The 22622-nt window shown below is 36.5% G+C and overlaps 7 protein-coding genes across 8 annotated transcripts; 4 read left to right on the top strand and 3 right to left on the bottom strand.

The window, feature by feature from the left end:
* The first annotated feature begins 30 nt into the window (after nucleotides 1-30).
* LOC135796437 (coiled-coil domain-containing protein 6) lies at nucleotides 31-3194 on the top strand. Of its 2 annotated transcripts, XM_065308463.1 has the most exons (5): nucleotides 31-142; nucleotides 201-747; nucleotides 811-1104; nucleotides 1160-1658; nucleotides 1717-3194. In XM_065308463.1, exons 2-5 carry the CDS (start codon nucleotides 532-534, stop codon nucleotides 1950-1952), a joined length of 1245 nt encoding a protein of 414 aa, XP_065164535.1. In that variant the 5' UTR covers nucleotides 31-142; nucleotides 201-531; the 3' UTR covers nucleotides 1953-3194. The 2 variants fall into 2 exon arrangements, with proteins under 2 accessions (XP_065164535.1, XP_065164536.1); XM_065308464.1 differs by having other exon boundaries at nucleotides 112-747.
* Nucleotides 3195-3210: 16 nt separating this feature from the next.
* Kap3 (kinesin associated protein 3) lies at nucleotides 3211-6361 on the bottom strand. Its single transcript, XM_065308449.1, has 6 exons — nucleotides 6103-6361; nucleotides 5921-6038; nucleotides 5692-5860; nucleotides 5465-5635; nucleotides 3525-5412; nucleotides 3211-3465 (listed from the first exon to the last, which is right to left on the bottom strand). The coding sequence occupies exons 1-6, from the start codon at nucleotides 6240-6242 to the stop codon at nucleotides 3432-3434; spliced, it is 2520 nt and encodes an 839-aa protein (XP_065164521.1). The 5' UTR covers nucleotides 6243-6361; the 3' UTR covers nucleotides 3211-3431.
* A 3174-nt stretch (nucleotides 6362-9535) lies between these two features.
* On the top strand, nucleotides 9536-11141 carry LOC135796440 (gustatory receptor for sugar taste 64e-like). The gene is made up of 4 exons (XM_065308466.1): nucleotides 9536-9925; nucleotides 10088-10742; nucleotides 10801-10963; nucleotides 11027-11141. Exons 1-4 carry the CDS (start codon nucleotides 9658-9660, stop codon nucleotides 11126-11128), a joined length of 1188 nt encoding a protein of 395 aa, XP_065164538.1. The 5' UTR covers nucleotides 9536-9657; the 3' UTR covers nucleotides 11129-11141.
* Nucleotides 11142-11312: 171 nt separating this feature from the next.
* LOC135796446 (calcium load-activated calcium channel) lies at nucleotides 11313-12296 on the top strand. The gene is made up of 3 exons (XM_065308474.1): nucleotides 11313-11591; nucleotides 11652-11826; nucleotides 11886-12296. Exons 1-3 carry the CDS (start codon nucleotides 11453-11455, stop codon nucleotides 12118-12120), a joined length of 549 nt encoding a protein of 182 aa, XP_065164546.1. The 5' UTR covers nucleotides 11313-11452; the 3' UTR covers nucleotides 12121-12296.
* Nucleotides 12297-12362: 66 nt separating this feature from the next.
* Nucleotides 12363-14415, bottom strand: LOC135796434 (FAD-dependent oxidoreductase domain-containing protein 1-like). The gene is made up of 3 exons (XM_065308459.1): nucleotides 13741-14415; nucleotides 13410-13678; nucleotides 12363-13347 (listed from the first exon to the last, which is right to left on the bottom strand). Exons 1-3 carry the CDS (start codon nucleotides 14071-14073, stop codon nucleotides 12477-12479), a joined length of 1473 nt encoding a protein of 490 aa, XP_065164531.1. The 5' UTR covers nucleotides 14074-14415; the 3' UTR covers nucleotides 12363-12476.
* A 1692-nt stretch (nucleotides 14416-16107) lies between these two features.
* LOC135796436 (dentin sialophosphoprotein-like) lies at nucleotides 16108-17798 on the bottom strand. The gene is made up of 2 exons (XM_065308462.1): nucleotides 17462-17798; nucleotides 16108-17323 (listed from the first exon to the last, which is right to left on the bottom strand). The coding sequence occupies exons 1-2, from the start codon at nucleotides 17630-17632 to the stop codon at nucleotides 16226-16228; spliced, it is 1269 nt and encodes a 422-aa protein (XP_065164534.1). The 5' UTR covers nucleotides 17633-17798; the 3' UTR covers nucleotides 16108-16225.
* A 1203-nt stretch (nucleotides 17799-19001) lies between these two features.
* On the top strand, nucleotides 19002-20476 carry LOC135796442 (skin secretory protein xP2-like). The gene is made up of 2 exons (XM_065308468.1): nucleotides 19002-19190; nucleotides 19250-20476. Exons 1-2 carry the CDS (start codon nucleotides 19179-19181, stop codon nucleotides 20246-20248), a joined length of 1011 nt encoding a protein of 336 aa, XP_065164540.1. The 5' UTR covers nucleotides 19002-19178; the 3' UTR covers nucleotides 20249-20476.
* Nucleotides 20477-22622: the final 2146 nt, after the last annotated feature.

The following is a 22622-nucleotide window of genomic DNA, read 5'->3' on the forward strand; positions in this document are numbered from 1 at the left end:
CTTTTGTTGTGTCAGGTTTGCAGTCTCGCTTCAAAGTACAAAAATATTCATTTGTTCTGTTCATTGTTTGTTCAGATTGGTAATCTGCGCGTTGCAATTTACAGTAATCACAGAATAATCAACATTCAACGTTGTATATCAGGTAAATAAAATAAGTTTAGAAGTTAACCTGTTGAAAATGACACGGAATTTGCTCCAAGTTTGACCCGTGCGACCGCAACCCGCACAACTCGCGACAGATCCGCACGATTTACACGGCTCCAGTTCAATCGCAGTTATCGCGCTGCAGTAAAGTCCTCTTCTCGACCATCCTCGCTGTGTGTGTGGTCAACGCAGTGTCGGTGAGTCGGTGTCGCGCGCGTGCATAAAATCGCGTGTGATTCATGTCCAGCGCGCTCCACACGTTCGTCGACGTGCTGCAAGTGCATCCCGCCGGACACAGGTAGGCCCCCCAGAAATAACCGGACCCGGTGCTGATAACGCCAGGCCAGTGACACACACGATCCGGGCTTGAAATTCCCCATCGGCGATATGGCTGACTCTGCCAGCGAGTCTGACTCCAGCAGTATTGATGGTGGACCCATCATGATGCCGCCCAGCCCCATCACGCGTGAACAGCTGCAGAAACGCATCGAGAGCCTGCAGCAGCAGAACCGCGTGCTGAAAGTCGAGCTGGAGACGTACAAGCTGCGCGTGAAGGCGCTCCAGGAGGAGAATCGTGGTCTACGTCAAGCCTCCGTGATTATTGTATGTTATTTTTAATCTCTAATTGCAAAATTGTTAATAACTTTATTATTTTTCATTGTGCAGCAAGCAAAAGCTGAACAAGAAGAAGAATACATCTCAAATACACTGCTGAAGAAGATTCAGGCGCTCAAAAAGGAAAAGGAGTCGCTCGCACATCATTACGAACGCGAAGAGGAATGCCTCACGAATGACCTCTCCAGGAAACTCACACAGCTCCGGCAGGAGAAGTGCATTCTCGAGCAAACACTCGAACAAGAGCAGGAGTGCCTTGTGAATCGTCTCATGCGCAAAATCGAGAAGCTCGAGGCCGAGACGCTCGCCAAACAAAGCAATCTTGAGCAATTGCGACGCGAAAAAGTAAGCAAACAAACACATTTGTAACTGTCAACATGTAAATATTTTCTCAATGCAGGTCGAATTAGAAAACACTTTAGAACAGGAGCAGGAGGCGTTAGTAAACAAATTATGGAAACGAATGGATAAACTCGAGGCGGAGAAGCGCATGCTGCAGATCAAGCTGGATCAACCAGTGTCCGATCCGACGAGTCCCCGAGACATTAACAACGGCGACACGGCGAGTAATCTTTCAGCGCACATTCAAACACTGCGTTCGGAGGTAGCGCGTCTCCGATCGCAACTTTCGATCAGCCAGCAGGAACACACGCTGAAGATGCAGCGTTACGCCCAGGAGGAGCGTAACATTCGCGAGGAGAACCTGCGTTTACAGCGTAAGTTACAATTGGAGGTAGATCGACGTGAGGCGCTCTGTCGACACCTTTCCGAGAGCGAAAGTTCGCTCGAAATGGAAGAGGAGCGACACTATAACGAGCAGGTGTTGGGCGTGCGCCAACATACAGTGAGTCCAGTGCCGTACAATCCGTCGCCGAGTCAAAGTCGTCCGCTAAGTCCAGGTAACATAAAAATCTACTAAATTATTTCATAGTTTTATAATTATTTTGATTATTTTAGGTTTTCCGCTGCAAGCACCATCACCGCGTGATTCTCTAATTGTTTCGGCGTCGCGCTGTCATAGTTGCGGGCAGCTGCAACCGCCCGCCGTCTGCGTGCCGCAGAATCTCCACGCGGCCAACTCCAACTCGCCGCCAGCGCCGCCCCATCGGCGCACCGGCGAGCGTTTCATCAAGCCGGCCATACCAGCGCCACAGCCCGCCAGCCCGATGGACACCACCGTGAACAAAGAGTGAGAGTGCTGCGCCTTCTCCGACCAACAACAAGATAAAAAATCTATGCTAACAAAGCACACACATCTACACACACTCACACACATGCATACTACACTAATAACAGACACAGAAATCATCGACTCATATTTCTATTTTGAAGATGCGCGCTTGGATGATGATTTCTGTAGAAATTCTCGCCCGTCATGTTTGCAATCGCTTCGGATATAATTAACACTGTGTAGCTGGCTGTTGTTTTGCCTGTACTTAACGATAATGCGCGCCGGCGAATCAGCTCAAGTTCAATCGTCAAGTATTGTAACTATAAACACAAACAGAAACGTGATGAAAATTGATTCGAATTGTCGGGCCGCAATCAAATTGCCTCGAGCCTCGAGTTTGCGCGCTAATCATGTATTATTATCACTACATATTATTATTATTATTTCGTCTTACTTAGTATTTTATTATTGTTTATTGCACATGGCGTTCTTTGTTTGTTGCGCGCTCGCGTTCTTTTTTTTTTTAATGTTTAGCGGCTCTTGCGATGATGATGATGATTTTTCTTTTGTATTTGTTTCCGCCCGCAAGAGCTTGAAATCTGTTCGTTTTTGTGATGCTCTTGCAGCTAAAAACACTCTTAGGTATACGCGTTACACTCCATGATAATATTGTCGTTGTTACCACAACACAACTAAAACAAAGAAGAAAATTTTTGCGTCGTTGATTATCAAATGATCTATCATTTTTTATATTATAATGTATGAGCTGAAAATGGATATGGATTTGTTTGACGCTTTTGTTTGCGCTATATATCTTCGTTGAGGAATTTGCACATTCCAAGAGAGAAAAAAAACCTAGCAACAAATTGTTATTCAGAAAGATGTAAAGTTTTGCGATTTGCTTCGATTTGCTATTATTATTATTATTATACAGAACTTTTCAATGGTAAACGTAAGCACACACGCACTGTCTGTATATCAACACACTTGAAACTCTTAGGTACGTTTAACGTTTAAGCAGATTTAAGCCGAGAACAGTGTCAAAATTGAAGTGATATTAGCTGTTAATCGTGTACATCGGAGGCGTATCGCTTTCGGATTCAGATGTGGCTGCGATTACGATTACTTGTGTGTGTGATGTGCATATTCCAGGCTTGAATCGTTGAGGATTGTAGCGAGAGTATTTTTCGGCTATAATTACATACTATTAACTGCTAAGTTTGTGTCATTCGAAGAAAAGTGCATATTATATGAGTTAAGCAAACTGCAAACGCAGATCATTGGTGAGATATTCATTATTTATTCATAGTCTATCATATTGCATCAAAAATATCCGGAATGTGGTGTAACAAAATGCGTAGACAATAAGTTAATAACATACAACATAAATGTCCAAGGCAGGACAAACGCATAGCTAACTTTTGGACTAAAATGCTGATTATGGTAACATCAAGTTCGACTTTGACTAGACAAATTAACGAAGCGAGTATCAATTTAAGTATTACATGGATTCCATTTCAAAATCCTGTAGGAGACTAGAACAAAATTGATCAGTATGAGTGATTGTGATGAGATGTGCTAAAAAATAACTTACTTATCGTCGATTTTATTAAAATATTCGTGGTTGAAGTCCTTCTTGGTAGCGGTCTCTGATTCGTTCAGAGTGTTATTATCCAACGGCATTAATGGCGGAACAACCGCCGTGCTCAAGTAAGCAGTATTCAAATATGGCGGCAGTTCGTTATCTTCTTCCTCCTCATCAGGCTCTAGCGTCTCCGAATCAACCATCTGTAGCCATTGTGCGTTGTGATTGCGGAACCGCTCGATACGAATCCGTTCACCCCAAACAGCGCTGCGCTCAGCAATGATATCCAAGCAAGTATTGCACGTTTTTCTAATAGCTTTGTTATTATCTTGCAGCAGATCAATCAAATAAGCCGGAGCTTCGGTGTTATTAATAACATAATCAATGCTCTCTCTATGCGACAACGCAATCATAAACACATAAATAATCTGCAGGACAATCTCGTCATCTTCCTGGTAAGTTTTCAATAAATCAATCAATGCGGCGAGGACATTCGACTTGCAGAGTAATTGTGAACATCCTTCATCATGCACAGCTGTACCAAGAAGTACAATCACCTGCAGAATATAATCCTGCTGCGCATTTGATCTTAACACGGTGTTAAACCATTGTATCATGTCAAAATGTTTAAAAATCTCCGCCCAGTCAAGATCTGCAAGGTGTAAATTCGCTAAAACGCCTAAACATTCAAGAATGAAGTCTTCTTTCTTTGATTCCATGGTTGCCTTGGCTAGATCACCGACAAATTCGATGAAACTTGTTCGGGTGTTATCATGCTCAGCGATGTTGTGAATCATTTTCATGAGTAAGGCATCCTCGTGCGCCAACGCGCGAGTCATCAAGCTATGCAGGCGACTGTTGTCCGCCATTTGCTGTGCGTTATTCGGGTCAATCGCGAGATTAATACACAGCGCGACCATGACTTGATCGACTTGATCAGTGGCGTTCAACACCAACATGTCAACAATCAGGGAGACACAATCTGTGTATGCGAATTGTTCTTTGACATCATCATCGTAGCTTAGGTGGTAGAGCAACTTCAACACGACTTCCTGATGACGCTCATCAGAGAGTAAACTGACAAACTTCGGTAACATATCCAACTTGACCATTTTCATACGCATTTCTTCATCGAACGATAAATTAAACAAGAGTTTTAGAGTTAAGTGGACAACGTCAACGTGACTACTCTGTAACATCTTTGGTAGCTTCTCCACGACATCATATTCACCCATGTCATCTTTATTCACCTGCATGATGCTCAATTTCTTCAAAAAGGTCAGTATTAATACCAGTAACTCTTCATTTTCGCGTTCTAGAGCTTTACTCAATAATTCCACAATGTTCTTTTTGATCATTTTCTCTTCGACGCTTTCATCCTCTGCGATATTCAACAAGAGAAAGAAAGCGACGCGTAGAAGCTGTTCCTGTTTCTTAATCAGAGTTCTGTAACGTTTCAGGCGTTCAGTTTCACTCATCTGCTTCTTTTCATCAATACTCTCTGAAGATTGGCTTAAATCATCATAGACGCTGCCTTCCATCACAGCTTTCATGTTTATATCGGAATAATTCCCGGATTTCGGGCGTACTTTCTGTGGAATACCACTGCGTGGAACCACCTCGGAGAGATTAACATTATTAGAGGCCGAACGACGCATTATGGGAATGTCTGAAGGCTTGGGCAGACCGGAAAGGTCTGTTTTCCATTCTTCATAGCGTTGTAATTCGTAGGCTATTATATTCATACATAAGGAACCAATCTTATAGTGAAGAATCACATGATGAAAGCAGGAATACGTTGAAAAACAGAAAAATATGAAGATTAAATTTGTGCTGAGGATGAGACTCTTCTTCCAGTCTTCACGCAGCACGCGAGTTAAAGCACTTAGAACGGTTTCTAAAATATAATTTAATTTTACTAATGGTTAGGTATTGATTGATTAACTAACCATTTTTAGACAAAGCTTCTAAATTTTCTGGATCACGCGCCAGTTGAAGAATCAACATGGAGGATTTGATCTTCTCTGCAATTCCTTCATATAATAGCTCAATGTATTCATTGAGGCTGTTGATGTTAGCTGTTTCTGAGTCAGCAGAACCATTTCGAGAGATATCTACATCTAAACGAAGTAAATTGAGTTTGTTATTATCTTTTTTTGTTTAAGATAGTTTTTACCTTTATTGGAAGAAGACAATTTGCGTTTCTTTAGGTAGAATATAATCTGCTCCAGTTCTGAAATCCTTGTGGGATGAATCAAGTCACATTGAGAGAGTACTTCTTTGGCAAGTATTGCACAATCAGACCTTGAGTTGAGCATGGGCAACTCAATGATTTTCTTTAGATTCTACAATAATCACATATGATAATTACTTGTAATATTGTATGATGTTAATGACTTTTATACCTGTTTTTCACCATAGAGAACTGTTTCATTCTGGCCTAATATTTGCACTTCCAGCTCGTAGTTGAGAACAACTGCACTGAGGGCTGGATGTGCATCTAGGGTACCTGGTTTGCGGTCGCTAGAAGCAATTCATTGCAAATGTTCAGTTGTTTTTGTTGTGTTTTGTTGTGATCTGTACTTACGTGCGCATAAATTTTGCATCCTCTGGCTCCATTTTTCGCGAAGATATGAGCCTCTTTCGTAGGTGCAAAAAGTACACTCCAATTAGGATAATACTGAACAGAATTGAGGCGACATTGACTACGCCTAGCAAAACGAACATGCAATGCGATCTAACATATTACGCTGCAGGTTGCGAGTGTCGCAGCGCGTTTTTCGTAGACGGCTGCGATTTTCCTGCTTCTCCAACCACCAGAAACGTCAGATACATGTCAATAACACCTGACACTTCTTGTCAGAGCCATTTTCCAATTTTCCAAGCAGTCATGTTTGTTTGGCAGCATGGTATTTTAATTTGTTTATAAAAAAAGGGAGAAAGGAAACTGGATTTTAGAAATTGTTAGTTGCGCTCGTCCAAATTATGTCACTTTTTAATTAATTGATTTTCTGTGAAGCATTACGTTTGTAATTTTTTGTTAATCAGTAATTTTTAAGTCTGGACTGTTATTGTATTTACTGTGATACTTTTATATAGATTTTAAATGTATTTATGTATATAATATTATTTTAATAATAAAGAAATGTTGTTAAAGATAAATAACTCTTTAATTTTTTCACCTCTTCTTTAATTTCAGGTACAAGTGAAAACATGCGCATTTAATTTTCTTTAATAATCAGTCCTGAAGGTATTATTTTATTTTTACTAGCTGTAACTAATTATTAATCATATTTTTAAATTATTTTGTGTCAAAAGCCAGGGCCGCACTTACGTCTTAAATTATTTCGGCCGGAAATCGAAAGTGAAACTTTAAACGTTCATAACTTCTACATAAAACAGAATACAGTAAAATGTTACTAAGATAAAAGAAAGACAATTAAATTCTATATCGATTATTGTAGTAATTATTCTCCTAAGATTGACCGTTTAGGCCCTATTTGCAATTTAAAGAGAAAAGTTGGTTTTTACATGCCAAAAGGGCCTTAATCTACAATTGTGTTACCAGTTCCTGATTCAGAATTTAATCTACTTTCAGAATCCGAAATCAGAATTCAAAAATTCCCATTATTACAGAACCTGCATTTGCTGAAATAAAAGATTTCATCATAAAAAAGGCAAAAGATTTCTCTTTTTTATGTATGTTTGTTGTTTTCATTAAAATTGCAAATATGGCCTTAACGGTTGACGTAAACAAAAAAAGTTACTAAAATAATCGATGTAAAATTAATTAATCTATCAGAATCCGAAAACAGAATTTAAAAATTCCAACTTTTAATTTTCGACATAAAAAAGAGAAATCTTTTGCCTTTTTTATGACAAAATCTTTTCCTTAAAAATTTTTTGTGCCATTTTTGTCGTTTTTCAATAACCATGCTATCTTGTTCAGAATTCTTCAAGGATCAAGAATATGTAATTCTTTGTTTTCTAGCTCTTTTAGTTGTCGAGATAATGACCATTTAGTATTTGATTACATTTCTCTTTTTTATGTCAAAAATTAAAAATTGGAATTTTTAAAATCTGTTTTCGGATTCCGATAGTTAATTTAATTTTACATCGATTATTTAAGTATTATTTTTGTCTACCATTGACCGTTTAGGCCCTATTTGCAATTTTAATGAAACACGTGTATGCCGTCGGGTGAGTCTAATATTTGAAGATTAATTGGTCATTATCTCGATAACTAAAAGAGCTAGAAAACAAAGGACTACATATTCTTGATCCTTGAAAAATTCTGAACAAGATGGCATCCTTATTGAAAAATGACAAAAATGGCACAAAAAATTTTTAAGAAAAAGATTTTGTCATAAAAAAGGCAAAAGATTTCTCTTTTTTATGTCGAAAATTAAAAGTTGGAATTTTTAAATTCTGTTTTCGGATTCTGATAGATTAATTAATTTTACATCGATTATTTTAGTAACTTTTTTTGCTTACGTTAACCGTTTAGGCCCTATTTACATTTTTATTGAAAACAACATTCGACATAAAAAAGAGAAATCTTTTGCCTTTTTTATGACAAAATCTATTTCTTAAAAATTTTTTGTGCCATTTTTGTCGTTTTTCAATAAGCATGCTATCTTGTCCAGAATTCTTCAAGGATCAAGAATATGAAGTTCTTTTTTTTGTAGCTCTTTTAGTTGTCGAGATAATTACCATTTAATCTTTGTTTACATTTCTCTTTTTTATGTCAAAAATTAAAAACTGGAATTTTAAAAATCTGTTTTCGGATTCCGATAGTTAATTTAATTTTACATCGATTGTTTAAGTATTATTTTTGTCTACCATTGACCGTTTAGGCCCTATTTGCAATTTTAATGAAACACGTGTATGCCGTCGGGCGAATCTAATTTTTGAAGATTAATTAGTCATTATCTCGATAACTAAAAGAGCTACAAAAAAAAGAACTACATATTCTTGATCCTTGAAAAATTCTGAACAAGATGGCATCCTTATTGAAAAATGGCAAAAATGGCACAAAAAATTTTTAAGAAAAAGATTTTGTCATAAAAAAGGCAAAAGATTTCTCTTTTTTATGTCGAAATTTAAAAGTTGGAATTTTGAAATTCTGTTTTCGGATTCTGATAGACAATTTAATTCTACATCGACTATTTTAGTAACATTTTTTGCTTACGTCAACCGTTAAGGCCCTATTTGCAATTTTAATGAAAACAACAAACATACATAAAAAAGAGAAATCTTTTGCCTTTTTTATGATGAAATCTTTTATTTCAGCAAATGCAGGTTCTGTAATAATGGGAATTTTTGAATTCTGATTTCGGATTCTGAAAGTAGATTAAATTCTGAATCAGGAACTGGTAACACAATTGTAGATTAAGGCCCTTTTGGCATGTAAAAACCAATTTTTCTCTTTAAATTGTAAATAGGGCCTAGCGGTCAATGTTAGGAGAATAATTACTTCAATAGTCGATATAGAATTTAATTATCTTTCTTTTATCTTAGCAACATTATACCGTATTTTTGTTTATATAGAAGGTATGAACGTTTGAAGTTTTACTTTCGATTTCAACCCGAAATAATTTAAGACGTAAGTGCGACCCTGTCTTTCGACACAAAGAAGGATTCTTCAGTAATTATATGACGTAGAGAAAAAGATAAAGCATGCCATGCTTTCGTACCTATATCTGAAATGAATAAAAGAAGAAAATGGTACATAAATCAAAAAAGATCAAAATTTCTTATAATATTTCTTTATTATATCATTAACACATACATTACAAGTTAATACATTCGAATGTACATACAAAATAATCGCAATAAGCATTTTTAACATCCTTAAAAATACATAAACTAATATTTCCAGTATTGTTATCATAAATAATTGAATATTCATGTATGCATCAGCACACAAAAGGGCATAATTTGTTTATATGTTTGTTTGGTTTTGTGTACCAAACTTAACAACCCTACATCAAAGAATCAATCACATTTACCCATGTTTGTTATGTGCTGGTGTACCGTAAACAGTTTTTACAATCAATCTGTGCCTTTAAAAGCAACTACGCAACTTGTAACGCTACAAATCAATACACATAGCGCGTAACATCTTATTTATAATCCCGCCATGTTTGAAATTGAACCTAATTACACTCGTGTTAAACGCAATGTAAAACAGAAAAATAATTTGAATAACCTGCTTATTAATTACATTCGTGTCGCTCAAATATTTGGCACGCTGCCATTACGTTTGCATCGTGATGTAAACGAAGTAAAATTCGACTGGTGGTACTACAAGACCATCTACACTCTGATATTGATTGGTTTATTTATAATTTACACAATATTTCAGTTCTATGAAGCTATCTACAGTGCCAAAAACTTCTTTGCTTGTGGTAAGTTAGTAGTCCAGTGGCGTAGCAAGTGCGTTCGTAATCCAGGGCGTAACAAGTACGTTAGTAATCCAGTGGCGTAGCAAGTGAGATGATAATCTTGCTACGCCCATGGATTACGAACGCACTTGTTACGACACTGGATTACTAACTTCATATTTTTAGTTGTGTTAACTTGGAATTTAAGAACAACATTATCTCTTGTCACTTGCCTCTACACAGCTTACAAATGGCCTTGTTTCATAAAAAAGTGGACATCCCTAGAAGCAAAACTAGATGATATATTCTATGATGAAAACATCAAGTACAATCCTAAACCAGCACTGAATTATCTTACAATTGGGTTCATTATCGCTGGTTTACTCGAACATTTTATCTATATTGCATTGATGGTGGAAGCAACAATTAACAGCAACCAAACAACAATAACAAACAATACAATCGAGTTTTTTCGATTTTTTTTCCCCGATGTTTTCTCAATGATCGATTTTTCAATACCAGTCGCATTGATTTTGATTCATTTAAACTACGTTTCAACTTTTCAATGGCAATTTATGAATGTTTTCCTGATACTACTGTGTGTTGTATTGGCGCAACGTTTTCAACAGTTTAATATTCACATCAAACAACTGAATCGACAAATTAAACTTAAGCATATTCTACGAGCTGAATTTCTTGATATTTTTGCAGAAATACGAAGAATTTATACAATATTAGTGGATTTATGCAATTTGTTGAATCATGTTCTTCAAGAATTAATTTTTATAGTTATAGTTGGTGGATTTTACTTTCTAACAGTGTTTATCTTCGAAGGCAAAAGGTATTTGTTTATAATTAATTTATAGGCGTTAATATTGTAAGCCTTTGGTAAATTTTAGTGATCATTCAACATTTCTGGACACATTATTCTATTTCTATAAAGGATTTTTAATCTGCATTCATTTAGTAGCTGTCTTTCTTTATGCTTCATGGATTAATGAAGAAAGTTTAAAGATATTGCAGTTTGTTTTTGAATTGCCAACAAATTACTACCACAATGAGGTTTAATCATATTTAAGGCACAAATTACATACTTAAATATTAAATAATAGTATTACTTTTTAGGTAGAATACTTTCTGAATTGTTTAGAATCGCAAGTGGTAGCAATTAAATTTGTTGGAACGTTTGCAATTCATCGAACTGTCCTGTTATCAGTAATAATTTGAATTTTATGTTTAAATTCTAGTTTTTAAACCCTGTTTTAATTTCAGTTGGGTCATATGACTTTAGTAATTCAATTAATACTTATTGAATTTGATAAGAATATTATCCGCAATAGTCTAGCAGATGTACAACTATTATTGTAATTTATCAAAAGTTTAAATTTCGTAGCCTTGGAGTAGGCAACATGTCATTATATATCTGTCATTACATAGCTGTGATGTGTAAGAACCTCGAAATCAGTCAACACAACATTTAATTTCGTGCAATTATCAATTACAACGTTGAATTGAATTAAACCCAAACCAAAGTTAAATTCATCGTGTAAAATGTGGGCCGATACGTTATTAATAGTCTTTATTTCCGTTTGTACGGCGCTTCTGGGCGAGGGTTTGACATGGCTAATGGTTTATCGAACAGAAAAGTATCAGAAATTGAAGAATGAAGTGGAAAAACAGAGCAAACGTCGTATGTACATACATTATAACACAAAAAACGCATAAACATTATATCTTTTGATTTTTCCAGTTGAAAAACGTAAAGAAGCACATGGGGATTCACTAGACAAACAACACAAGAAAAAGATTGAAAGAGAAGAAGAAAGACTAAAGAACAACAACAAAGATCTATCATTTGTCAAAATGAAGTCCATGTTTGCAATTGGTTTTGCTTTCACCGCGTTATTGAGCATGTTCAACAGCATGTAAGTAAATTTAAGCAAAAAAAATAACCAAAGAAATCTACATAAAAATCTATTTCTAGCTTTGATGGCAGAGTTGTAGCACAGTTGCCATTCACACCAATCTCATGGATTCAAGGCCTGAGCCACAGGAACCTGCCTGGTGAAGACTACACAGAATGTTCCTTCATCTTCCTCTACATCTTATGCACAATGTCCATCAGACAAAACATTCAGAAACTGCTTGGTTTTGCACCCTCAAGGGCTGCAAGCAAGCAAGGCAATAGCTTATTCGGCCCCAATCCACAATTCAAATAATTTAGTCATTTTCATAGTCACACAATTAAATTGTAATTTATTGTCAGGGATTGTTTATGAATATTTGTTATTTGTGGAATTTGGGTGCAATTTGCTCAATGCTTGAAGATTTTTTATGAAATGAATAGATTTTTTGTTCTACCGATAAATTGTAACAATATAGTCTAACATGCGTACTTTTTTATCTATTTACCTTCCTACGCATTAATAAAATTACTCTTGTCGTAATAAGGTTGTAAATAAACATTCAACACGTTTATTCACAATATATAAATAATGCTTTTAGTCAAAACAGATGGCAACGGTAACTAAAATTATTTGCTCAACGCTCCAGCACTTACCAATTACCTATTATATCATACAATGTAATTCTCTAACATTGGTTTATCAACAATTAACCTATCAAACCCAAGCCGTGTCAAATCAATCGTCTGGAAGCCGCCTTCAACAATCAACTCAGCAACCGCTCGCCCAACAGCAGGCGCTTGCTGAATACCATGCCCACTAAACCCTGTCGCAATATACATATTATGATAGTACGGATGTGGGCCAATAATTCCATTCTCGTCGTAATAATTGTGATCGTAATACCCGCCCCATGCATTTCGTACTTTCACCGCGTTAAACGCAGGCACCCTATGCGCCAAGTCAGGCCAAACGCGCTCATCGAAAAACTTATGATCTACTTCGAGGTTTTCTATACTAGGCTCCTCATGTGGTTCAGGAGAAAGACCAGCGAGATATGTCCCGCCGAGTCCTTCTCTTCTGAAATAGGTTCCTGTATAATCTATTGTAAGAGGCGTGTTTATACCGGGCACAGCGTCGCCTTGACATTCGAAACAATACACGTAACGCTTACGTTTTTCTACGGGTATAGGTATGGAGAGCATACCTTCACCCGAACCGATTCGAGCTAGTTTACCGACTTCTCCTGAATCACCACCGGCTGCAATCACGCAGTAGGCGAATTTTATTGGGCGATGTTCACCGTTGGGTAATTCAACGACGACTTCATTGATGCCTTCGTAAACACCTTCGGCTCCTTCGATTAAGATGTCATCACGTTCGGTGAAGTTGAATGCGACAACTTTGCCGTTGACGTATTGCGTACCCATGCGGACTGCTTCGCGTTTTAGTAAGCAGAGAAGCGCCCAAGGATCAAACCAGCCTTCTTTTTCCAGTCCTAGGCATGCTAATGAGATGTCATCAGTGTTTATCCATGGAAATCTGTTGGTAAAAATAAAATAAATTGAATTTTGTGGTGAATAAAGATGAAATTTATGATGTACCTTTGTTTTAAAGCATCTTTACTTAAAACAACATTAACAGCACCTAATTCTTTTTGTAACTTAGCATTATCCAACAATTGCTGTGCTCCATTCTCACTAGCAACAGTTAAATAACCGTTTGGTGTGAAGAACACATCGGCATCTTTACCGAAACGTTGTTTTAATGTACGCATGAACTCCGCGCCAAATACTGACATTTGAATGTTTTCTGGGAGTGAAAACTGTTGTCGCAAACCACCAAGTGATAAAACTGTTGAACATTTTGCATACTGAAACCCAAATAATATAAAATTTCATATTATATTTAAGATTATTTAATATTATAACTTACACTTGAATCTTTCTCAACAACAGCTATAGACAACCCTTTCAACCCAGTTTTTTCTTTCAGCCAATATGCGATTGAAGATCCATGTGCAGCCCCACCAATGATTAAAATATCAACATGATTTGGAAAAGCCTCAGCTGGTGCAATTTCATTGATGTACTTCTCTTTGACATCCTTGATATCATTGGCAAGCACACGTATCGTACGTTGAATAGGATTTTCACCCCTCCGCTGTTGTACACAACCTGTGTGTAAAAGATTAAATTGTGCGCACTTATTATAATGATGAGATTTGGGTTTCTGAGCGAGGAAACGCAGCGCACGTCTGCACAGCATGTTGATGAATGAGCGTTTATTGCGAATCTCAGTGACTATAACTTGCGCATTATCGTTTCATTAGAGATAAGCGCTTGTTTTGTGTGATTGTTGCGTTCTGGATTTCGTTTTCACTTGTTCACCGGGTATGTGAATGTTAAAAACGAAGGAGGTTAGGTCATATGTCATGCATGTTGATTACGAATTACGAATTTGATAATATCCAGATAGCGGGATTGCTACATGAAATTCTCTGTTTGGTCAATTAGGAATGAAATTGATAACGATGTGCGTGTATGGTAATGATTAGAGATCATTATGACATGGTTTTATTTCATGTTATGCTAATTTTGCTTTTTAGTGCGTGTTAAATGGTTAAACTTGACCTCAAAGATTTGATTAGCCATGTTTGATAAGAATTTAAATTACAAATTAATTTTTTATTGCGTTGTTAAATTATTTATAACAAAATTATATTTTTTGTTGTAAATTAAAGTATATTTAGAGTATATTTGGTTGCCTACATTTAAGGGACGCACATTTTCCGTATCTTATGTCTTAAATATTACAAATGTTCCACTTCAACGCATATTATCAAAAATATAAATAAAAATTGAATTATTTTTGTCATTTAATTAATTATTTTACCATAATCTGTATAATTTGTATTGCAATTAATTTTCTTTTTGAATCCATGAGAGTTTTGCGGTGGTCCCTATATAATTTAATGATTTTAACACGAATTCGCCCGTTGTCGAATCGTTAATTAGCAAAAATGCGTTTCATTCATTGCGGAACTAAGTAGATGCAATTAAAACCCGGCGTGAATGCTCGCATTCGCGCTGTGATGTTGCGAATTCGTCGAAAACAAAGCGGCAAAACGGACGCGCGCGTTATTAGGCTCAATGTTTCACTAAATTTCACAATTTCTTTTGTTACGTTTTGAGAAATTGCACTTGGCAAATATAATAAATTAAAGCCGCGCTTACTGCAATCGCACAAATGGAATGGAAATGAAAGTCAGCACGTATAATACTCTATATATTATAACAAACAAAAAATAAGTTAAGTCGCGCCGAATAATTCAACTCATTATCTCAATTATTTACCTTTTATCTGTGATAATTTATAACTTGTTAACTTTTCTTTAAGTCGCAAGTAAAAGACGTAATAATTGTGTTTGTTTATGATCACCATAGCAACGCGTGATCATTACAATTGGCTACTAGTAATGACGATAAAGTTGTTGTCAAAAGACGTAATTTAATCAAAGTAAACATTGTGTATCACGTCAGTTACCTACATTTTCCTCTCGGATGCACTGCTATTGCAGAATAAATTGCACTCATATACAATGTGTGCTTGTGCAAACACAACTTTCTTTACGTAAAATTTGTATTGACGTAAAATCCAAATTGAATCGAAATATTTAATATAAATATATGCCCACAATATGTGTACATGTGGTTTTACCTTTTTATTTTCAATTTAAAACCAAATTATTAAATAATTCACGTGTTATGCAATCTAATGTACATGAAATACGCAAAATTCTTACAATACAAATATTTTATGTAATTTTATTAAACTTTACCATCATTATGATTAAAAATTATCTTTTTATCTTTCTATCTTTGTTGGTTTTTGTATTATAATGATTTTGAGTAATTATTTGATAAAACAATGCTCCCACTGCTTGCGAACACATGTCGCCGTTACATAATCAACAAAAATCAACAAAATTAAAGTAAGTAAGCGAATTTCTACGCAACCGCAACGCCAGACATTAAAAGAAAGGTTGCGAGAAGCCGGAAGAGCGCGTATGTGGTGTGTGTGTGGAGTGTGTAACACTGACAATTCGAGCAATAATGAATCCAATGAACTGCACGGTAACAGTAGTAACAAGACGCAGTCAGTAGGCACATAGTCACAGTCGGCTATTAAAAATATCTAGACCAGATGAATATAAATCTATTGTGCGCCTACTTCCGAAGTGAATTGGATAGAAAATAATCGAAATTGTTGCGCATGTGAAAGATACATTCACAGAACGCGAAATTTTCAACAAAATTTATTCATATGCATAATATTTTAACTTTATAAGAAAGGAACATTTATTAAAAAAATATTTTGTGATATATTCTATCAAAAAAAAAAACACAACTTTTATAAATTATGTTATTGATTCTGTTTGAATATCACCGTCAAACTCCATTACATCAGAGTCAATATCTTCAGAAGAATTAATTGTAGTCTCTTCAGGAGAATTTAATCCATTGTCGTTGTTAATATTAAAATAAATGAGTTGTCCAGGAGCTTCTTCGGTGGATAATGCTTCAGTTGATGGTTTTTCAGTAGTCACATCGTAATAAACTCGATCTTTACCTGAATCATACGCAGGTCTTGGTTTTTTCAATTTTAACTTTTCGTTGTATTGCGTTTCAGGTCTTACAGTAATAGTAACTGTTTGAAAATTAATTGTTTCAGTAGTTTCAGAAGATGTTTCAGTGTTTTCAGATGTATCCATAACCTCACTTATGATCTCGTCACTGGTTGTTTCAGATTCTGAAGTATTTTCAGAAGTAATCGTAAATATTTCAGATGTTTCAGATTCTGAAGTATTTTCGGTTGTTATCGTTGAAATTTCAGTTGTTTCAGTTGTTTCTGATGCCCCTGTATCCTGTTTACTATAAATTGTCCAAAATGGCGTTGTGCGTCCCGTAAACAACGAAGCTAAACCATACACAAAATTCTCTGTTTCAGTCGTATCTAAATCAATTAAATCCGACGTGGAAATCGTTGCATCTCGTTTCCAATCGCTGGTTTTTGTGATTTCCTCATCGGAAGACCCATCACTAACCGCAGTAGGAGTATTATCATAATTTGTTGTATCTTTTGTATTAGGCCTCAAAAACCAATCGTAAGTTGTTGATAATGTCTCACTATCAGTTGATTTTGTATTATCAAAAGTAGAAGATTCAGTTGTTTCTGTTTCATCAAATATTTCAGTTGATTTTGAAGATAATAGACTGATTATTTCAGTGACACCTTCAGAAGCTTCCGTTTCTTCTTCTTTAGAAGAAAATTCTGAAGGAGTTTGACTCGTAATCTCTGTAGATATTAATGAAGCAGTAGTAAAACCTCTAAAACTATCATTTTCAGTTGTTTTCATCGTTGTTTCCTCAACATACTGATTATTCCTCGTCTTGTTTTCAACCTGCATTGTCTCGAATCTTCCTCTGTCATTCTCCGCGTTAAAATACTCAATTTCCTTTAAAAATACATCACGTTTAGTTCCGGAATCATAAAATTTTCGTGCATAAATTTCCTCTCTACTGACACTTTAATTAATCTCCTAATTATCATTTAATAAACATGATGTAATCGGTAATAAACGGTGTTTACTTACATCCTCGACGAGAAAAAGACTCCGCCAGTTGGCGGCGATGACGATGAGACATGTGAAGAGCACAAAGATGAACAGGATGCACATGAACGACGAGAACGACGTGTCGCGCATCACTTGCTCACCCTCATTGCGTCTCTCCGCGCGCTGCACATAATACGTTCGTCGGAACATACTGTATATTCGAAAATCTCTCAACAATCACCGCAGTGCAGTTTCTTTCTTCACTAAACACTTTGTTTATTCCACGCGAACGCACTCATTTGTTAAGATGGTTTATTACGACTATCCTGTGCGCATGTACATACGCATTTGGTCAATTGACCAGCGCTTTTAATTACCATTGTATTTCCTTTGCAATATCAAATACACAACGGATGTGTGCGCCTTTTGGGCCGTTTTTTTCGCTATCACAAAACCACAAACTATGATTGCGTTATTTTATCGCTCGACACTTATTTTTAACTCGTTTTACACGCGACGTGTTGAAGAAAAATTAATTATTGTGACGCTGGACGCAAGATACACGAGGTACATGTGTTTAGTCGGAAACAAAAGCTCGTAGTAAATAAAAACCAGCAGTTAACGCAAAAAATCCTCATAAGGCCTGGAAATTAATTCAAAACTAAAGTTTGTGTGCGTGAATGTGTTTTTTTTCCGAATTTGATTAAAACCACTGACTCGAATTACGATTTTTACGAGTTACATGAGTCGTTAATTCATACATTACGTTCCACATTCACAATCAAGTCGATTGAGTGCTTTTTTTGGCATACATTTTTCTATTATGGAATAAATTTGAAGGCATTTGTTCCGCACATGATCACATATTCGAATTAAATCAATTCGTATACAAAGTGCGATTAAATAACGATGGAAACGCATTAATTTGTTGCTTAATTGCTGGTTTTGGTAAATATACTAAAGAACACTTTGTATAACATGTGATTATGCAGCGGATATGCACGTAATGTGCGGATGAAAGTCGAAAATTTAAGTTTTAATTTATAACTTAGGTAATTCATCCAAATTTCTTTCTAATTTATTAAAAATTTCTGCTAATGATTCACTTAGAAGTAAATCTTTTGACAGTACGGTAATTTGACATTTGACATCTGGATAAGTAGATTTCTAATTTCGTGTATGTTTTACGTCCGTTTTGGTAAGTAGAGTACAATGTTTCGCGAGCACAAGTGGAATTAGTCGCAGTCAGATGCACACACGATGTCGACTCAACACAAAGTGTTGCAAGAAATCAAAATGGAAACTGATTTGATGCAATTTACATGACTTTCCCATAAAAAAATATGCAACCCGTTATACACATTTCATTTTTTCTAATTTAGTTGCCTATATTTTAAAAATAAAATTTATTTGTTGTTTTGTTTTGTTTTTTTTGAGAGTTCCTGTATGATTTCCAGCAATTGTTGCTCAAATTAGATTAAAATTAGAAAACCGCAATTAATAAACCGCCGAAAAGTGAGCACTGTATTCTTTAATTAAATCGCGCAGCAAGCCGCACACGTTGAATAATACGCGCCATGATATAATTAAGTGTTTCGGCGAGTGTCGACCGTCTACCATCCGCGAAGAAGTCAAAACCGTCGGTTGTGACGGTAGTGGTGGATGGCGACGGGTATAAATACCGAATTCTGCAAGGAAGCAGCAAGCAGTTCACCAGCAGCACTTGTTAGGAATTCATAGTATTAAGTTTATCACTATGAAGCCTTTCGTAAGTCACCATCATTACCCAAATATACATCAATAATTAGTTTGTTTTTTTATTATTAGAATCGTGTAGCCTTCTTAGTCCTCTTGGCGCTTACCAGTACAGTCGCCGAGGAGAAGAAGGCAGCTGACGAGAAGAAGCACACCAAACGCGGGTTACTCGACGTGGGCTACGGCTACGGCCGCGATGTCGACCATGGATACAGCCCAGGTGACGGTGGGCATCACGGCCACATCGACCTGGGTCACCACACCTCAGTGGAGAAAACCATCACTTACATCAAAGGCATCCCCGAACCCTACCCGGTAACCAAACACATTCCAGTACCAGTGGAGAAACACATTCCTGTACCAGTCAAGGTCCACGTACCAGCACCATACCCCGTGGAGAAAAAGGTACCTGTACCAGTGAAGGTCCCCGTCAAGGTGGGTGTCCCCATTCCAAAACCCTACCCAGTGGAGAAAACCGTACCGGTGCCAGTGAAGGTCTACGTCGACAAACCCTACCCAGTCAAGGTCTACGTAGATAAACCATACCCAGTCGAAAAGATCGTCCATGTACCCGTAAAGGTCCACGTACCAGCACCTTACCCCGTGGAGAAGAAAATCCCTGTACCAGTGAAGGTCCCAGTCCACATTCCGAAACCCTACCCAGTCTACAAGAACGTCCCAGTTGAAGTGAAAGTCTACGTGGACAAACCAGTACCCAAATACGTCGACAAACCATACCCGGTGCACGTTGAGAAGAAGGTACCAGTCCCCTATGATAAATACGTACCATACCCAGTTGAGGTTAAAGTGGACCACCCTGTACCATACAACGTAGAGAAACCCTACCCGGTGCCAGTAAAGGTCCCTGTTCCACAACCCTACCCGGTGTACAAGGAAGTCAAATACCCCGTGGAGAAACCAGTACCTTACCCAGTCAAGGTACCCTATGACAACCCGGTGCCCTATGAGGTGACCAAGCATGTGCCGTACACCGTCGAGAAACCCGTCCCCGTGCACGTGCACGTCCCAGTCCACGTGCCCGTCCATCACGAGGAGGAGAAGAAGTGGTAGGTGTGCACCGCCCTGAATCCCATAACTATTTATTGTGATTGTGAAGGAACGTCTTCTGGAACTGTTTCATTTGTATCGAGGGCATGTATTAATGATTGTTAAGTTTATCTTTTAAACGTTTACAACGGCGCTGTTTGTTTTTTGTCATAAATATTTTTTTGATTTTGTTATACTTGATGATGATGACTCTATGTGTGTATGCAAGGAAATAAAATTCTTTTACACATACATTGAATATTTTATCAAATATTCTAAAGACTTTAGGGGTCTTTAGTTGGTGGAGTATATTAAGCCGACAAGTGTTTGGAGATTAAGTTGCGCGTCAGCAGAGTACTCCGACGACTCCCCTTTCTATGCGCGTCGTAAAGTGATTAATAGTTGGTCCTCTCAGGCAAGGACAAGGACAGGGGGTTGTATCTACCCCGCAAATTCGGCTAGACTTGATTATTAATTAATTTGTACGCGTTGAGAGTGGAATTTTGGTTGGATTTCGTTCGTTTATGTTTGATTGGTTATAACTTGCTTATTTTAAGTCGGAAAAATTTTATTAAAGTGAAATTTTATAGGAAATTTGTTAAAGAATATAATTTACTTTCAAAAAACTTTCTAAGTGACTTATTTCTCCTGATATTATCAAAAATGTAAAAATTTTGAGAAATTTTTAATTTAAAAACTTAATTGTTTATAACTTTTAAACTAATAAAGATTTCTAAGTGATTTTTCTTTTAAAATGAAGATTAAATTATAGACTATAAGATAGTAAAACAAAAAATTTATATTTTAAAAGCGTTTGTTCATAATTAAAAAAAATAAAACTAAAAAACTCCTTTGTCATCTTTGAATGTTCATTTTATGTGCCACTCGAGTGAATTATTCCAATCGGCAAAAGCATCGAGCGTGGCAAATGTTATGTGAAATGTGAAATTGGATAGTTGTTTAAATTTATGAATAATTCATAAGCCGCTTGGCGTGCGGCGTCGCGACGCGCCTCCGCTGGCACCCAACTTCCAACCAGCCAAGCAATTCAAAGACGCGAGAATTTAAATTTACTGATAACGATACGAGCTGCTCTTTATACTTATTTGTTAGCGCCATAACGCTTTGTAGCAGTAGAAAATATTACTTTATATATACAGTGTGTATCTCACTTTTTTCTATTAAAATTTTTATTTTGTTTTATTTTATTTCAAAGATAAAATAATGATTTATATCTAGCGCTTTAGCTTCCGCTTTTTCCGGGTTGTCGGATTGTTACATGACGTAGTTGACATATATGTGCAGTGTGCACGGCTTGTTTAAAAGTGAAAATGGCGCAACGCTCGCGAAGACGCAACGCACTCGCGATTAATTAGCTCCGGGCGCTCCGGAGCTCCGGCGATGTGTGCGCGACACATGTTGCAATTACTCAATGACATAATTTAATAAGCACTTTCTCGTCATAATACCATTTGCGTACTACACTCGTAATGCGTTTTATTACTCATTGTTACCGCTTATTATATTGTTATTACATGTGGATGATATCAGTGTTAAGTACAAGAGTACATTTTGTGCACTCGGGCGTAAACTAATATTCGGTTTAACGTAAAATTCTCTATAAAACTTGATAAAAGTTTTTTTAACTACAAGAAATTAACGAAAAAAATCAAATTTTCATCGTTTTCTTCAAAGATCCCGTTAATTTAGCACAAAAACTGAAATTTGCGCAAGAAAATCATGTTTTTCTTGATATTTTATAGATTTTTTCGTCAAAACGGATTAAAATCCTTCCAAAAATGCCAAAAAATCTTTGAAGTGAATCTGAATGTCTGTTCTTAAATGTTGTTTTAAAAACCCCACCCTGTATTTAATTTTTTTTCTGCATCGCAATTTGTTGTTCTGTAAACATCATCTAATTAGTATTATCCACCCATCGACTATTTCTATATTTGCTAATTAATTAAACAGTAAAATGTGCGCAACAGATAAATTTCGGCGAGTTTCCACCAAAATAATGCAAAACAACGCAAAAATCTTCGCCGGTTTTCCACAAACAAAGCAAAAACCCTTCGTATTTTGCAGATTTCCCACCCGAAATCCCACCTAAAATGTTTGGTTTGCACTCGCATTATTCATTTGTTCGCAATAATTTATTTAAACTGCGTTGAACACATTTTATATACAAAATATGCAAATAATTATTTACGCAAGCCACGAGCTGTGTTTTTATTTGTTTTTAAGGTTACTCCGGGTCTCATATTGAATTCTTCGCTGGATTTTGATCGAAAACTAATAAAAATTTCGTCCGGTCCGTTCATTTTCGCTATTGGTTCGGGTCGCGCTCCTGGCACACGCTCAGCGAGTGCAAAAAGACGCCCGAGCAGCCCGAGACCTT

This window comes from Atheta coriaria, unplaced genomic scaffold (genome assembly GCF_025399875.1).
Source record: "Atheta coriaria isolate IRGN ID8LTWV9N9 unplaced genomic scaffold, Caltech_Dcor_3.1 hic_scaffold_7_pilon, whole genome shotgun sequence".
Taxonomy (NCBI): Eukaryota; Metazoa; Arthropoda; class Insecta; order Coleoptera; family Staphylinidae; genus Dalotia; species Dalotia coriaria.

Coding starts and splice junctions, on each gene's coding strand:
- LOC135796434 (XM_065308459.1), bottom strand. CDS start 14,073: ATGCTGTGCAGACGTGCGCTGCGTTTCCTCGCTCAGAAACCCAAATCT. Junction 13,679..13,740: donor TTGTTGAGAAAGATTCAAGT/GTAAGTTATAAT, acceptor TTTGGGTTTCAG/TATGCAAAATGTTCAACAGT. Junction 13,348..13,409: donor AAAGATGCTTTAAAACAAAG/GTACATCATAAA, acceptor TTTTACCAACAG/ATTTCCATGGATAAACACTG.
- Kap3 (XM_065308449.1), bottom strand. CDS start 6,242: ATGTTCGTTTTGCTAGGCGTAGTCAATGTCGCCTCAATTCTGTTCAGT. Junction 6,039..6,102: donor GATGCAAAATTTATGCGCAC/GTAAGTACAGAT, acceptor AATTGCTTCTAG/CGACCGCAAACCAGGTACCC. Junction 5,861..5,920: donor TTCTCTATGGTGAAAAACAG/GTATAAAAGTCA, acceptor TGATTATTGTAG/AATCTAAAGAAAATCATTGA.
- LOC135796437 (XM_065308463.1), top strand. CDS start 532: ATGGCTGACTCTGCCAGCGAGTCTGACTCCAGCAGTATTGATGGTGGA. Junction 1,105..1,159: donor AGCAATTGCGACGCGAAAAA/GTAAGCAAACAA, acceptor TTCTCAATGCAG/GTCGAATTAGAAAACACTTT. Junction 1,659..1,716: donor AAGTCGTCCGCTAAGTCCAG/GTAACATAAAAA, acceptor TGATTATTTTAG/GTTTTCCGCTGCAAGCACCA.
- LOC135796446 (XM_065308474.1), top strand. CDS start 11,453: ATGTGGGCCGATACGTTATTAATAGTCTTTATTTCCGTTTGTACGGCG. Junction 11,592..11,651: donor GGAAAAACAGAGCAAACGTC/GTATGTACATAC, acceptor TGATTTTTCCAG/TTGAAAAACGTAAAGAAGCA. Junction 11,827..11,885: donor TTGAGCATGTTCAACAGCAT/GTAAGTAAATTT, acceptor ATCTATTTCTAG/CTTTGATGGCAGAGTTGTAG.
- LOC135796436 (XM_065308462.1), bottom strand. CDS start 17,632: ATGTTCCGACGAACGTATTATGTGCAGCGCGCGGAGAGACGCAATGAG. Junction 17,324..17,461: donor GTCTTTTTCTCGTCGAGGAT/GTAAGTAAACAC, acceptor GTATTTTTAAAG/GAAATTGAGTATTTTAACGC.
- LOC135796440 (XM_065308466.1), top strand. CDS start 9,658: ATGTTTGAAATTGAACCTAATTACACTCGTGTTAAACGCAATGTAAAA. Junction 9,926..10,087: donor CAAAAACTTCTTTGCTTGTG/GTAAGTTAGTAG, acceptor TCATATTTTTAG/TTGTGTTAACTTGGAATTTA. Junction 10,743..10,800: donor TTTATCTTCGAAGGCAAAAG/GTATTTGTTTAT, acceptor GGTAAATTTTAG/TGATCATTCAACATTTCTGG.